Genomic DNA, 14,801 nt, shown 5'->3' with positions numbered 1-14,801 from the left:
GCGAACACAATTTAGGGTTGTCACGGCGATCCTATGTCCACCGGACATAGGATAAGGAAGTCCTAAAAGTTATGGACACAACTTAGGCTTATCGCGACGATCCAGAGGGTTAAACAAGGGGGACCTAAGAGGCACAATTTAGGTTTGTCACGGCAGCTCTGCGGTCACCGGAGGCTTATGTTAGTGTGACCTATGAGTTACGGACACAACTTTGACTTATCGCGACAATCCAGAGGGTTAAACGAGGGATACCTAAGAGTTGCGAACATAAATTAGGCTTGTCACGGCGGTCTTGCGGTCACCGGAGGCTTATGTAAGTGCGACCTAAGCGTTACAGACACAACTTAGACTTATCGCTACGATCCAGAAGATTAAACGAGGGAGACCTGAGAGTTACGAGCACAATTTAGGTTTGTCACGGCGGTTCTGCGATCACCGGAGGCTTATGTAAGTGCGACCTAAGAGTTACGGACACAACTTAGACTTATCGCGACGATCCAGAAGGTTAAACGAGGGAGACCTGAGAGTTACGAACATAAATTTGGCTTGTCACGGCGGTCCCATGGTCACCGGGGGGTTAAATAAGGTAATCCTAAGAATTACGGGCACAACTTAGGCTTGTCACGACGGTCCAGATGGTTAAACAAGGGAGACCTAAGTGTTACAGGGGAAGCCTAAGAGTTACGGACACTACTTAAGTTGGCGCGGGGGAAGCCTAAGAGTTACGGACACCACTTAGATTGACACGAGGAAGGCTTAAGAGTTACGGACACTACTTAGGTTGACGCGACTCTGTAAAGGATAAAGCACCACTCTGACTCACCTTTATTACAATGTCCGGATACTCGGATTTAACTCACGCACTGGTACTTCCTTTAGGTAGTTTACCTGTTCGTCGACTGATCCCCCTTCTAATTTCTCAGGCACCAGGAAAACCTGGTGGTAACTATTACCCCTTAAATTAATTCAAATTAGGCTTTTGTTGGTAGGGATAACCGTGGTAATAGGTATCACCTATTACCAGTTGGTCGAAAACCCTCAAAATACGTAAAATCGGGAGTTACGCTTATATGGGGCTATAATAACACACGGACCCATGCGAACATTTTGCGGCTAGAAGTTTTGTGGCCGCTAGAAAGCTCAAATGTCAAATTACAACTAGTTCGAAAAAAAAATTCAGCTAAAATCCAAAAAAAAATATCTAAAATCCAGAGGTTCGCGTTTTCATTATTAGACCCGAAAGTTATATAGTAGTGAGTTAGAATCTCCGTAATGGTCATAAAATTTTGCAAGATGAATTGACTCAAGACCTCACAAAATCAGACATCACCAATAAGTTTTCTTAACATTGCTTTTCCGATCCCTGAAATTGGATTTTAATTCCAATGTACTGAGGTATAGTATCGAGGAAATAGTGCACTTTATTTTACGGTGGTACGGAAGGGTACTAGGGTGGGGAATTCAATGTTCATTATGAGTTGTGGCATTCGCTCCAAGGCAATGACTAGAGGGTATAGCGCTGGCTGAGCAGATTGATAGTTCCACGTTTTGCATGACCCCTGTCGGAAATATCGGCGGGTGCCATAATCCTCTATAATCATCTCCATCAACTTTCATCAATCATGGGAAACTGATGTTCGGGTTGCAGAAAGGATGTTCCTCAATCAACAGTCCGGCCGACTCAGCATCTCTAAATTGGCCTGGCTTTTGAGAGTTCGCCAATCACTGCTTCAAGCCTTCTGATGTTTGGTTTACAGGAAGGATGTTTCGAGACACCGTCACAGCTACAGCCGCTCGTTATATACCTGCTGGTCGAATACCCAAAACGAGGGTGCTGACACTGAAAGTAAAGCAGGTTGGTCGGTAGGCATAAGCGGGACAATTGGATCATCTAAAAAGTTCAAATTCCAACAGTGGAGCCGGAATTACGGAATTGCGAGCAACGGTGAAGTCACTCTCAAACCCTGAAAAAATCCAAGATAGGACCTCAGTTACAGTGTTAAGGCGTTTGACGACGTTTTGCTGACTGATCTGAAGAGATGTGCAAGCTATTTTAATCGACAATTTTTCGAGCACCCCGTGGTTGGCAATACGAAGAGAGGAGTAACCTGTCGCATTAGATCTCTTCCCGCCGAGTAGCAACCACCACGATTTACAATTGATGATATTGGAAATACCACTAGAAACCGTATATCATTCAAATCGTTAGGCCCCGACCATGGTAATGCTTAAACAGCTGGATGAGCCGGGAGTCGCATATTTCACCAAAGTTCTCATCTTGTAGCTAGCCAACTAGTCTGCAAAATTGGCAGGATGGTCTCGCTACTAAAATCAAAAGGAATGCCAGCAAAGGTGTATCGTACAGACCTACTTCTCTTAGTCGATCATCGTTACGTAAGCAGCACAAGACTACTTGAGCTCTGCACGCCTTCTCCACGCATACTAGCCGAGAACTCAACGGGAACATGTCGTTCGATAGGACAGTGTTGGTGGCGCTCAACTTATCAAAAGCCTTCCATATTGTCAAGCACTCCACTCTGTTTGAGGTGCCGTGGTGCAATTGTATGTACACCCACCTTACACATTGAATTCCCAGGTTCGATTCCCAGGCCAAGTAAACATCAAATTTTCAACGGCGACAATATAAACCTCAGTGTAATGTTGGCGACATTTCCTGAGTATTTCTCTACAAGTCGGGTCTTAAAACACTTTGTTCGGACTCGCCGATAAACAATAGGTCCATCTCATTGAGTTACTATGCATCTGGGTGCACTCATTGATATGAGAGAAGTCTACCTTTGCGCCTTCTGCGATGTTTGTGGAGCAATTATAGAATTTTAATTGCATTTGAGGACATCAACCAGACTACCCTTCGGCCAAGTTAAACACGTTAGATAATCAATTATATGTGTGGACCGTAGCAGGGCATGAAATTCAGGAACTATAAATCAATGTCCAGTAGAGCGAATCAGTCGTAAAACTCTACCTTTCCTGTATTCCACCGCTTCCAGACAGCATTTAGATCGTTACGATTATGGATGGTTGTACGATCTTGGTGTCGAATTCCGGAACTCCTATTTGATGGATCTGACCATTTTTTTCCACGAGAGATATATGTAAATTTGCGCCACTAAGCCTAAGGCCCCTCTGTTCACCACATGGACTATGGAGATGAGCACAGGACTGAATGTGCTGGTCGATGATCACCAACTACACCAAGATTCTAAGGGTAACATTCGACAGCATGTTCGCGTCGTTCGGACACAACTCTCTGCAAGAATGTAAGTTGTCGGAACAAGGTCCTCAATTCATGGGCGTAGCCAGGCAAAACCTAGTTTTTTCGTAATATTTATAATTTTTTAAATACAAATGTTTTCTAGGATGTAGAGGGGGGCAGCTGCCCCTCCCTAGCTATTCCTGGCTACGCCCATGCCTCAAGTCCCTAGCCGGCATCACTTGGGTTGCAGACAAAGAAACCTAGTTGACAACATATAAAACGATATGTCGGTCTGCGGTATGCTATGCGTTCCAGGAACCTACGTGAAACGCAATGGACGTCCTTAGAAAGGTGCGTCCTTTGGAAGGTGCCTCCTCATGTCATCTGCCGACGAAGATCTGCCATTCACAGTACCCGTCGCATCCGCAGTACTAGATCAATTGTTACCGTGACCTTGATCACCGCGGTTTGTCTTGGCAGCTGATGTTCTTCAGATGCAATAGATGGGGAATGTACCATCAGGACCGCATTGACACGATAATTGTTTATGGCATCTGCGCCTGCATCAGTGTGAATGCTATCCAAACCGGTTTTATAGGCTTCCCAACGTTGTACCTCTCTCTCTCTCACGAAGATCCCTCCTGACATGACTACGGCCGGCAAAAGCGACATCGGTATGTACGATTCACGTTTGCTGGCATCCAAGCCTGTCTTCAGTAGAGGGACCACCCCGTCCATTTTCCAGACCTCTTGAACGATGTGGCTGGTTAATGTTAGTTTGAGAACTTTGGTGAGATACTCGACTCCCGGCTTATCCAACTGTTTCAACATTACCGTGGAGATAACATCAAGGCAAAACGCTTTGGATGATTTGGCGTTCCGGAAGGCATTCGCAACATCATCCATTGTATATAGCGATGGTTCATCCTCACCAGAAAGAGAATTCGACGTAGTACTCTTCTCTCCGCACTGTCACTGCCGGGGCGCTCGACAAACTGTCTATTAAAACAAGTAAGAACGGCGTTAAGTTCGGCCGGGCCGAACTTGTTATACCCTCCACCACAAGTTGTATTGAAGTAAAATGGAATAATTAGATTCCTTTCGTGTATGAAGAAGACTTAATACTAAATTTCAGCAATTTCGGTAAAACAATGTGAGGCACCATTCCATGGGGGCTATTTGAAAAAGTCGATCTATACCGATAAATTTCTGACGGAAAGTTTTTAGGCTCAAAGAAGACTAAATACCAAATTCCTATATTTCGGTAAGATAATGTGGCTAAAACTTAAAAAATACCAAAAATCAAGAAGTACGCTTCTATGGGGATATAGAAAGACGTGGACCTATACTGATAATACTCTTCTGGAATATTTTATAACTCTTGGAAGACGAAATAATGAATTTCAGCCATTTCGGTTGGATATTGACGTCAGAATCTTCAGTATTACGAAAATCGGGAGGTACCGTTCTATGGGGGCTATATAGAAACGTGGACCTATACCGACGAATTTTAGTCAGAAATGGGGCAATATGAAAGCGTGTACCTGTATAGACATATTTCTGGATAACAGTTTTATATCACATTGAAGACTAAATACCAAATTTCAGCCATTTTGGTGGAATATTGAAGACACAACCTTCAAAATACGAAAAATCGGGAGGTACCTTTCCATGGGGGCTATATGAAGGCGTGGACCTATACCGACAAATTTAAAGGGGAAATTTGAGTACCCCCAACGAAGTCTAAATACCAAATTTCAGCCATTTCGGTGGAATATTGAGGCCACAACGTTCAAAATACCGAAAATCGGGAGGTACCGTTCTATGGGGGCTATATGAAGGTGTGGAGCGATACCGACAAAATTCTGGGGGAAAGTTTGATACCACCAACGTAGACTAAGTACCAAATTTCAGCCATTTCGGTGTGATAATGAAGATAAAACCTTCAAAATACCGAAAATCGGGAGGTACCGTTCTATGGGGGCTATATGAAGGTGTGGAGCGATACCGACAAAATTCTGGGGGAAAGTTTTATACCAATAAAGAAGACTACGTACCAAATTTCAGCCATTTTGGTAGAATAATTAAGCTAAAACCTTAAAAATACCGAAAATCGGGAGGTACCGTTCTATGGGGGCTATATGAAGGTGTGGAGCGATACCGACAAAATTCTGGGGAAAGTTTTATACCCCTAAGGAAGACTACGTACCAAATTTCAGCCATTTTGGTAGAATAATTAAGCTAAAACTTTAAAAATACCGAAAATCGGGAGGTACCGTTCTATGGGGGCTATATGAAGGTGTGGACCGATACCGACAAAATTCGGGGGGAAAGTTTTATACCCCTAAGGAAGACTACGTACCAAATTTCAGCCATTTTGGTAGAATAATTAAGCTAAAACCTTAAAAATACCGAAAATCGGGAGGTACCGTTCTATGGGGGCTATATGAAGGTGTGGAGCGATACCGACAAAATTCTGGGGGAAAGTTTTATACCCCTAAAGAAGACTACGTACCAAATTTCAGCCATTTTGGTAGAATAATTAAGCTAAAACCTTAAAAATAAAACCGATATATCCCATTTTCAATACCAACCATCCTGCACGTAATAAAAACTTCTGTACCAAATTTTGGCTCTCTATCTTTAAAATTGCGAGCTGTTTCTTGATTTCAACAGACAGACGGACGGACATGGTCAAATCGACATAGAATTTTATGCTGATCAATAATATATACTTTATAGGGTCTCCGACTAATATTTCGATGTGTTACAAACGGAATGACAAATTTAATTATACGCTCCATATGGTGGAGGGTATAATAACTTGCGAGCCTCTTCGGCGCGTAACCTCTCCAAACGTGACTGAGGTCCTATCTCCCTTCATTCCAGGGTTCGAGAGTGACTAACCGTTGCCCACAATTCACTGGTTCCGGATCCAATGTTGGAACTCTTCAGATGATTTAACCACTTGTTACGCTTATGCTCACCGACCAGCCTGTTAACTTCCCATGTCAGATCCCTGACTCTTGCGTAACTGGAGTTGACACTACGAAGTTGATCATGCTCATTTGCTTATCCCGTCGTATCTCCTGGGAAATTTGGTCTCACTTCGGGTATTCGACCAGGTATTTTTTGAGAGGTTGTAGCACTGATTATGCCTCTAAACGTCGTTTCTGCTACCCGAACATCAGAAGGGTTGGACAGATCTCTGAAGCGATGATTAGTGAACTCTCTTTCCCGTGAATGCTAAAAGTGCGGCGTTTAGCGGCGATTAAATCTGGCGGCGGTATGACCCAAAAGAAATGACGGGTTGTCAGGAGAAGTTATTTGTCTCGGCGATGAAATCTGGCGGCGGTCTGATTCAAAAGAAACGACGGGTTGTCAGTAGAAGTTATTTGTCAGACCTTTCTCCGCTAATTCTGGTAGGGGTATCCTCATTGACCGTGTAAAACGTAGGGCTATCCATCTGCTCAGCCAGCACTCTGGTCGTTTCCGTGGACCAAATGGAACAACTCATGAGGAGAATTTAGTTCTCCAAGACCAGATGGAGACAATAGTGGTGAGATGGTCTGACCCAAGAGAAACAATGGGTTGCCAGGAGACGTCATTTGTCAGACCAGCTAACACGATCGATATGCCAGGCGAACTGTGACACTTTCCGCTAATTTTGCTAGGGGCGTCCACAATGTCCGTGCAAAACGTAGAGCTATCAATCTGCTCATCCAGCACTATATACCTCTGGTCGTTTCCGGGGACCGACTGCAACAGCTGATGATGAGCATTAACGGTATAGAAAAACTCGCCTCCGTGGGATTGACTGCCTTTTTTAAACTGCCCTGCAAACCTGCTCAACTAACTCAAGTAGCTTTGTTATTACAACCAATCAATCAGCCACATTCTAAGATCTGGAGATAGAGCCAGGGACGGATTAAGTAGGAAAACGAACATACAATCAGATCATATACTGTTACAACAATAACAACATCACCGCAATATATTACATAAATACCACTTGGGCAGGGTTTTTGGAACTTTCGAGCTATTATCGAGACCACAAAGACAACCTTCGATAATAATTTTGTACCGAACATTAAACAGTTCTGCGCTTCATTAAACAATGTTTAGCATTTGTGGGGAAGATACCCGAAAGAGTGGACCGATAGATTCCATCTCTGATAGTCACCTAAGTTAGGAAGGAATGTGACGAAAAACAAAACACCAAATCGGTTTGTTCCTTCGAGAATTACTGTGTTGACCATACAAATGGATATTATCTGAACGGTCTCAACATACATATTTCAAAGAGGCACATTTCTGATCGTGGCAAAGTTATATACCAATCTCTGTAGCCATACATTTTTCAAAAACATTTTCCGGAAATAAGTGTGTCTTTTTTCGAATAACCAGAGTTATTTTTTTATATTTTTCACAATTTCTTTGTTTCATAATTTCCTGATTTTAGACAATGGTAAATCATGGACGTGTTGAACTACTGGCCCATCCGCTGAGTCAGAAATATCTACAAATGAAATGGAACTCCTATGGTAAATATGTACACTTGGCCAATTTGTTGATCTATTCGATATTCTTGCTATTTGTAACGATTTATTCTTCACTTATGATGAACGGTGTCAATGTACAAAATCGACCAAGCGGAGAGGGTTACAACTACAGCAGCAGCTATGAGTGAGTATTGAAAATTGCCAATCTTAAACATTTTTTTTAATTTAACTCCCTCTTTACTCCGTAGCTGTTCAGTGAATTTTACCGGACGACCGGCCAACGAAAGTTGGTATGAGAACTGTTACGAAAGCATTGACCAATCGCCGGCAATTGTTTTCTGTGCTTTTGTCATTGTGGCCTACATCATTGGTTTCTCTCTCAAAGATTTATTTCAAATCTATCAACAACGTCTGCACTATTTTGTCGAAACCATTAACATTATCCAATGGATCCTCTACATATCAACGCTGATTATGATATTGCCCATATTCAAAGCGGATAGTGGCATAACAAATGTTCACTATTCGGCTGCCTCCATATCGGTGTTCTTTTCATGGTTTCGTTTGCTGCTATTTTTACAACGTTTTGATCAGGTAAGTTGTCAAAGTTATTTGCTTTTGGCCTTTATTAATTAATTAATTTTTCATTCCAAATTTCAAGGTGGGGATCTATGTGGTCATGTTTTTGGAGATCCTCCAAACATTGATCAAGGTCCTGTTGGTATTTTCAATACTAATAATTGCCTTTGGTTTGGCCTTTTATATCCTGCTATCAAAGGTATGCTGAGAATACAAATTTTACTGGGGCTAAAAAACTAATATTCGAACTATTTTTAGATCATAGATCCTCAACCGAATCACTTGAGTTTCTCCAATATACCCATGTCTTTGCTGAGAACATTCTCAATGATGTTGGGTGAATTGGATTTTGTGGGAACCTATGTCAATACCTATTACCGTGATCAATTAAAAGTTCCTGTAACATCATTTTTAATATTAGGTGAGTATCAATAGAATATCAAACCCCAAAACGTGGATTTTTAAAAATGTTTTTCACGGAATGTCAACCCTCAAAACATGGATTTTTTAAACAATATTTTTCACGGAATGTCAAAATGTGGATTTTTTAAACAATATTTTTCATGGAATAACAAAACGTGGATTTTTAAACAATTTTTTTCACGGAATGTCAAAATGTGGATTTTTTAAACAATATTTTTCACGGAATATAAACCCTCAAAATGTTGATTTTTAAACAATATTTTTCACGGAATATCAGCCCTCAAAACGTTGATTATTTAAACAATATTTTTCAGGGGATATCAACCATCAAAACGTGGATTTTCTTAAATAATATTTTTGAGGGAATATCAACCCTTATTTGAGGGAATTTCAAGGCTTAAAACGTGGATTTTCTTAAACAATATTTTTTAAGGGATTACTTACTTACTTACTTAGCTGGCCCATTACAGAACATTTGTTCTATAGGCCGAACTAAGAAAAGATCTCCAATTATCTCTGTTTCGTGCTTCGCTTTTTGGAATACCGCGCCTTGTCATCGCTTCATCCACTTGTTTGCGCCATCTATTCTTTGGCCTGCCAATTCTGCGTGCAACGCCAAGCGGTCCGTGTTTATATACCTTTTTAGCGGGGTCATCATCGCTCATTCTTATGATATGGCCTAGCCAACGCAATCGCTGCATCTCGATACGTTTAACAATATTGATGTCGTTGTACAGCAGGTACAGCTCGTGGTTCATGCGACGTCGATATTCACCGTCAACGCAGATTGGTCCGTAGATCTTTCGAAGAATTTTTCTCTCAAACACACCAAGCACTGCCATGTCTGCTTGCGCAAGTACCCAGGCTTCGGAGCCATACATCAGCACGGGTAGTATCAGTGTTTTGTAGAGCGTTATTTTTGTTTGACGAGATGTGGCTTCGTTTTTAAACTGCTTACTTAAACCAAAGTAGCATCTGTTGGCCAATACAATTCTTCTTTTTATTTCACAACTGATGTCGTTTGTTGTGTTTACGGAGGTGCCGAGGTAGACGAAGTCTTTTATTACCTCAATATTATAGGAACCAACTTCCACAGTCGGTCCGAGCTCAATGGACGCATTGCGCGTCGACACCATCAACTTGGTCTTTTCACCGTTTACCGCCAGACCCACTTTAGCAGATTCTCCTTCGACCTTCATAAAGGTATCAGTTACTTCTTTTACTGATCGGCCTATGATGTCTATATCATCAGCATAAGCAAGTAACATGTGACTATTGGTGTAGATTGTGCCACTTCATTTGACGTTTGCCTCTCGTATAACCTTTTCCAGCAGGATGTTAAAGAGATTACACAAAAGGCTGTCTCCTTGTCTGAAACCTCTTTTGGTACCAAACTCTTCGGAGAGGTTCTTTCCTATTTTAACTGAGGACCTCGTGTCAGTTAAAGTCATTGTGCAAAGCCGGATGAGCTTTGCGGGGATACCAAATTCAGACATGGCTTGGAATACCTTTGAACGCAGCGGGCTGTCGAAGGCTGCTTTATAATCGACAAAAAGGTGGTAGGTGTCGATCTGCATCTCTAGGGTCTTCTTCAGGATTTGCCGCAGGGTAAATATTTGGTCAATGGTGGACTTGCCAGGTCTAAAGCCGCATTGGTATGGTCCAATTATCTCGTTGACCATTGACTTTAGTCGTTCGCACAATATCCCTGACACGATCTTGTAGGCAATAGGAAGTAGACTTATGCCCTTATAGTTAGAGCATACAGTCTTATCTCCCTTCTTGTGGACGGGGCACAGGATACTCAGGTTCCAATCGTCGGGTACTCGTTCTTCCTGCCAGATGGTGCTAACTAGCTGATGAATACACCTTATCAGCGTGTCGCCTCCGGTTTTGAACAGCTCGGCTGGTAAGCCATCGGCTCCTGCTGCCTTATTTTTCTTCAGCCGATTTATTGCTGTCTTTACCTCATCTTGGCTGGGCGGTATACATTCAATACCATCTTCTGGGATTGGGACTGTGGTATCTTCGTCGTCTTCGTTGCTATTGGATACCAACAGATTTGAAAAATGTTCTTTCCATATCCTGAGTACACTATCTGTATCAGTTACCAAATTACCTTGCTGGTCTCTACAGGAGGATGTGCCTGTACCAAAGCCATCAGTTTGATGATTGACTCTTTGGTAGAATTTTCGGACCTCATTCTGGCTCCTGTACATCTCGAGTTTTTCACACTCCCGCTTTTCCATCTCTCTCTTTTTCCTGCGGAAAAGACGTTTCTCCTCTCTCCTTTACTCCCTGTATCTCTCTCGTGCGCTACGCGTTGCTACGGATTGTAAAGTAGCCCTATATGCCGCATTTTTCTCTTCGGTGGTAGCACGACACTCCTGATCATACCATGGATTCCTTGGTGGAGGCCTCTGGTATCCAAGTATGGATTTTGCGGCTGTCTGCATGGAGTGGACAATGCTTTGCCATTGCGCTTATATGTTATCGGGGTGAGGAGTGCTTTGATTAAACAATTGGGCTAGTTGAGTGGAATATGCTGTGGCTATCTGTTGTGATTGCAGCTTACCGATGTCTAACTTTCGTGTTGTGTCTATTCGTACTTTGTTTGCTATGTTTAAGCGGGTGTGTACCTTTGCTGCAACAAGGTAGTGGTCCGAATCTATGTTTGCGCCTCAGAACGATCGTACATCCAACACGCTTGATGCATGACTTCCATCTATCACAACGTGATCAATTTGATTTCTTGTTTTCTGATCTGGAGACAGCCAGGTGCCCTTATGAATATCGAGATGCTTAAATCTGGTACTGCTAACTACCACGTTTCTTGCAGCTGCAAAGTCTATCAGCCTCATACCATTGTCAGATGTTTCACTGTGGAGGCTGAATTTCCCGACTGTTGGGCCAAAGATATTCTCCTTTCCAATTTTGGCATTAAAATCGCCTAGAATGATTTTAATGTCATGGGCAGGGCAACGGTCATATGTTTCTTCTAAGGATTAACAACCCTCAAAACGTGGATTTTTAAGTTATATTTTTTCGGATCTTTAATTATGTAAAAATCTTTAATTTTAGGCATCTTCATGATTTTAATGCCAATATTGCTCATGAATTTACTCATCGGTTTGGCTGTTGGTGATATTGAGTCTGTGCGTCGCAATGCCCAATTAAAGAGGTTGGCAATGCAGGTTAGTATACATCCCTTAAATTACATTTTATATGCCTTTTGATAAAATCAATTCTTTCTTTATGTTTATCTAGGTGGTCCTTCACACCGAATTGGAAAGGAAACTACCCAAGAGATGGTTACAGAAAATCGATAAAATGGAATTGATTGAATATCCAAATGAAACTAAAGGCAAACTGACTTTCTTCGATTTTATATTGAGGAAATGGTTTTCAAATCCCTTCACCGATGACAGTAAGTACAATTTTCTTCAAACATTTGATAGATTAGGTCTTAATTTTTTTTACTGACAAAAACTGCAAAATGGCGCCCAACGTAAAGTTGAAGGAAGGTGGCCTGAAAAATTAAAAAAATATGTATATAATTCAAGTCCTATATTTCCATTTCTGTTTTTTTTCAAAATTTTGACGATTTTTTTATATGTCTCTTTCCTTTCTCCCATAGGCTCCATGGAGAGTTTACAATTCGACAATAGTGAAGATTATCTCAACAACGAATTGGAAAAACATCGACGTAAATTACGTGAAATAACACGAATCCTCGATCAACAGCATCAATTGTTGCGTTTGATTGTGCAAAAAATGGAAATTAAAACCGAAGCCGATGATGTGGACGAAGGTGTTTCACCCAATGATTTGCGTGATAGTAATGGTCGCAGCAGCAACAACAGTGGCTCACGTTGGACATCACCACGTATACGAAATAAGCTTAGAGCAGCATTAAGTTTCAATAAGGGAATATAGGAATTAAGGAAACGAAGAATAACAATGGAAATTGTTTAGCATTAAGAGCGAAACGAATGAATTTTAGATAAATGAAATATTTTTTTTAACGCGAACAGAAAGTTACAGTTTTTGTGACCCCAAGAATCCGAGCTAAAACAAATCTACATAAAAATCTTGTTATAAGAATCCAAAAGAAAAAAAAACTATTTTTGCTATTGAAATGTTAACAAAAATGAGAGGAAAATTTCAAACAAAAAAGAAAAATAGAATATATGCATAAGTAAATATTTGTAAGGATTTTACTAAAAGTTACCTTAAAATTATTTGGTTAGGTTTCATAACAAACGTTGAGGAAAAAATTGAGTTTCAAGAAAAGCATAAAACAGAAAGTATAAACATTTTCTTATTTAAGTTAGAAAAGTTTAAATTTAAAGCAGACTAGCATGTCTTGTATTATACCGACACCGACTTGTATGTATGGCTAACACAACTGACCAAATTTAATTAAAAAATTTAAAAACGCTGGGCCACCTTGTCAAAATTCGTGTTCATGTTAGTCTTGAGATCATTCCATTTCGCTATTTTTACTTACTCACTTACATGGGTGTATACTGCCCATCGAAGTTTTGTCCTTTTTCCTACTGTGTAACAGGAACAGCTTAGTAGTCTGGTCCCAAATCCAACTTTTTTTGCCAGAGCTATCGATTTTGTATTGAATGTAAGGTTTGTCGTTTAATTCTTGTTTTTGACTAGGCATTTGTGTTTGTATTAATAAAAAGATCAGCCTGTGCGGTTGGTTTTTGGCTTTTTTGCAGGCACAACTAGCTTCCAATGCAAATCCTTGTCGGCTCAAAATAAAAGATCTTTACATGAATTTTAGAAGTGCTAAAACCGGTTAAAACTCCTTTTAACTTCTGACATTGTTTGCATAATCATCGTCCTTATATATTAGATATAACAATACTTAATCCTTGATTTTGTTTGCTTAATGAAATTAACAATAGGTTTGTCTGGTTACCCCAAAAATTTGTACCAATTTGTACAAATTGTACAGAGAGCAAATTCTTGCTGGACAAATTTCTTCTTGCAACCACTTGCAACTCTTCTTCTTCCTCCTGAAAACAATCAGGCATATATTTTTAATTTTTCGGTGATTTATGTTTGGGCAAATTGAAAGCAATTTTACTGTGGAAGTAGCAAGTCAATTGTTTAGTTTTTTTGAGAATAAAGTTGTAAAATGTTTTGGTTCCTTTAATGATGGACAAATTGTTCTATTTTAGAAATTAAGCTGATTGCAGTTTTCGTGCAAAAAAAATCAAAACTCTTAGGTCATGTTTACATAATAGACTTTTGCAGGGTTAACCTTCTTCATGAGGATTTGTTTGACGTATATTTAATGGAATTGACATTTAAAACCCAGTGGGTTTGTTAAATCCGGTTATATATGTTTAAACGTACTATTACTCTCTGAAAAAGTTCTTGTTGGGAAAGTAACCAGACAGACCTAAGCTTTGTTTCTTTACTTTTTTAATAAGGCCTGTTCGATAACTTCGTAAGTAAATAGAATTTGCAAGTTCCTGCAACTACTTGCAAGTAATTCTCTTCTACTGAACAAGTTTGTTATCGAACAGCATTTTGTAAAAGTTTGTACAAATTTTTGGGTTATTGAACATACCTATAGTAAAAGCAAAAGTTTCGAACAAAAGTTCGAACTGTCAAAATTGATCTCACGTAACAAGCTTTGCACAAAATAAAGGAACGGAAAAATAGTAGATCTGACATCAATGTGAAAAAAACAAACATGGCCGACTATATACAATAACAACAAACAAATTAAAATTCACATTTGTTATTTTTTTATATTTACGAAATCGAGTGAATTTCAACTGTCAATCCCTTTGCGTATACGTCAAATGAAAACTCATCTGGAATACCTTGGATTTCATTTGACGTTTAAGCAAATGATTAATTTTTTATTATCTATATTTACGAACTCGAGTGGATTTCAACTGTCAATTCCTTTGTGTATACGTCAAATGAAATCTCATCTGAAATTGGATTTCATTTGACGTTTAAGCAATTGAAGTGAAAGTTGATTACGAGTGGATTTCGTAAATGTGAACTTAGCATTATTTTATTTATTTTTATTTTGCTTTGACGGT

The 14,801-nt window shown here is 40.1% G+C and overlaps 1 protein-coding gene across 2 annotated transcripts in view; it reads left to right on the top strand.

The window, feature by feature from the left end:
• Window positions 1-12,903, top strand: part of TrpA1 (Transient receptor potential cation channel A1) — a 176,589-nt gene extending 163,686 nt beyond the window's left edge. For both annotated transcript variants that reach the window (XM_073983842.1, XM_073983841.1), the window contains 7 exons: window positions 7,680-7,903; window positions 7,968-8,313; window positions 8,381-8,497; window positions 8,557-8,719; window positions 11,803-11,915; window positions 11,989-12,148; window positions 12,359-12,903. In XM_073983842.1, coding sequence (XP_073839943.1) covers window positions 7,680-7,903; window positions 7,968-8,313; window positions 8,381-8,497; window positions 8,557-8,719; window positions 11,803-11,915; window positions 11,989-12,148; window positions 12,359-12,657 — 1,422 coding nt within the window. In that variant the 3' untranslated portion in view covers window positions 12,658-12,903. The remainder of the gene's footprint in view (window positions 1-7,679; window positions 7,904-7,967; window positions 8,314-8,380; window positions 8,498-8,556; window positions 8,720-11,802; window positions 11,916-11,988; window positions 12,149-12,358) is intronic.
• Window positions 12,904-14,801: the final 1,898 nt, after the last annotated feature.

This window comes from Musca autumnalis, unplaced genomic scaffold (genome assembly GCF_047663935.1).
Source record: "Musca autumnalis isolate F117 unplaced genomic scaffold, ASM4766393v1 scaffold_4, whole genome shotgun sequence".
Lineage (NCBI taxonomy): Eukaryota > Metazoa > Arthropoda > Insecta > Diptera > Muscidae > Musca > Musca autumnalis.
This window is presented reverse-complemented; position numbering and strand designations above follow the sequence as displayed.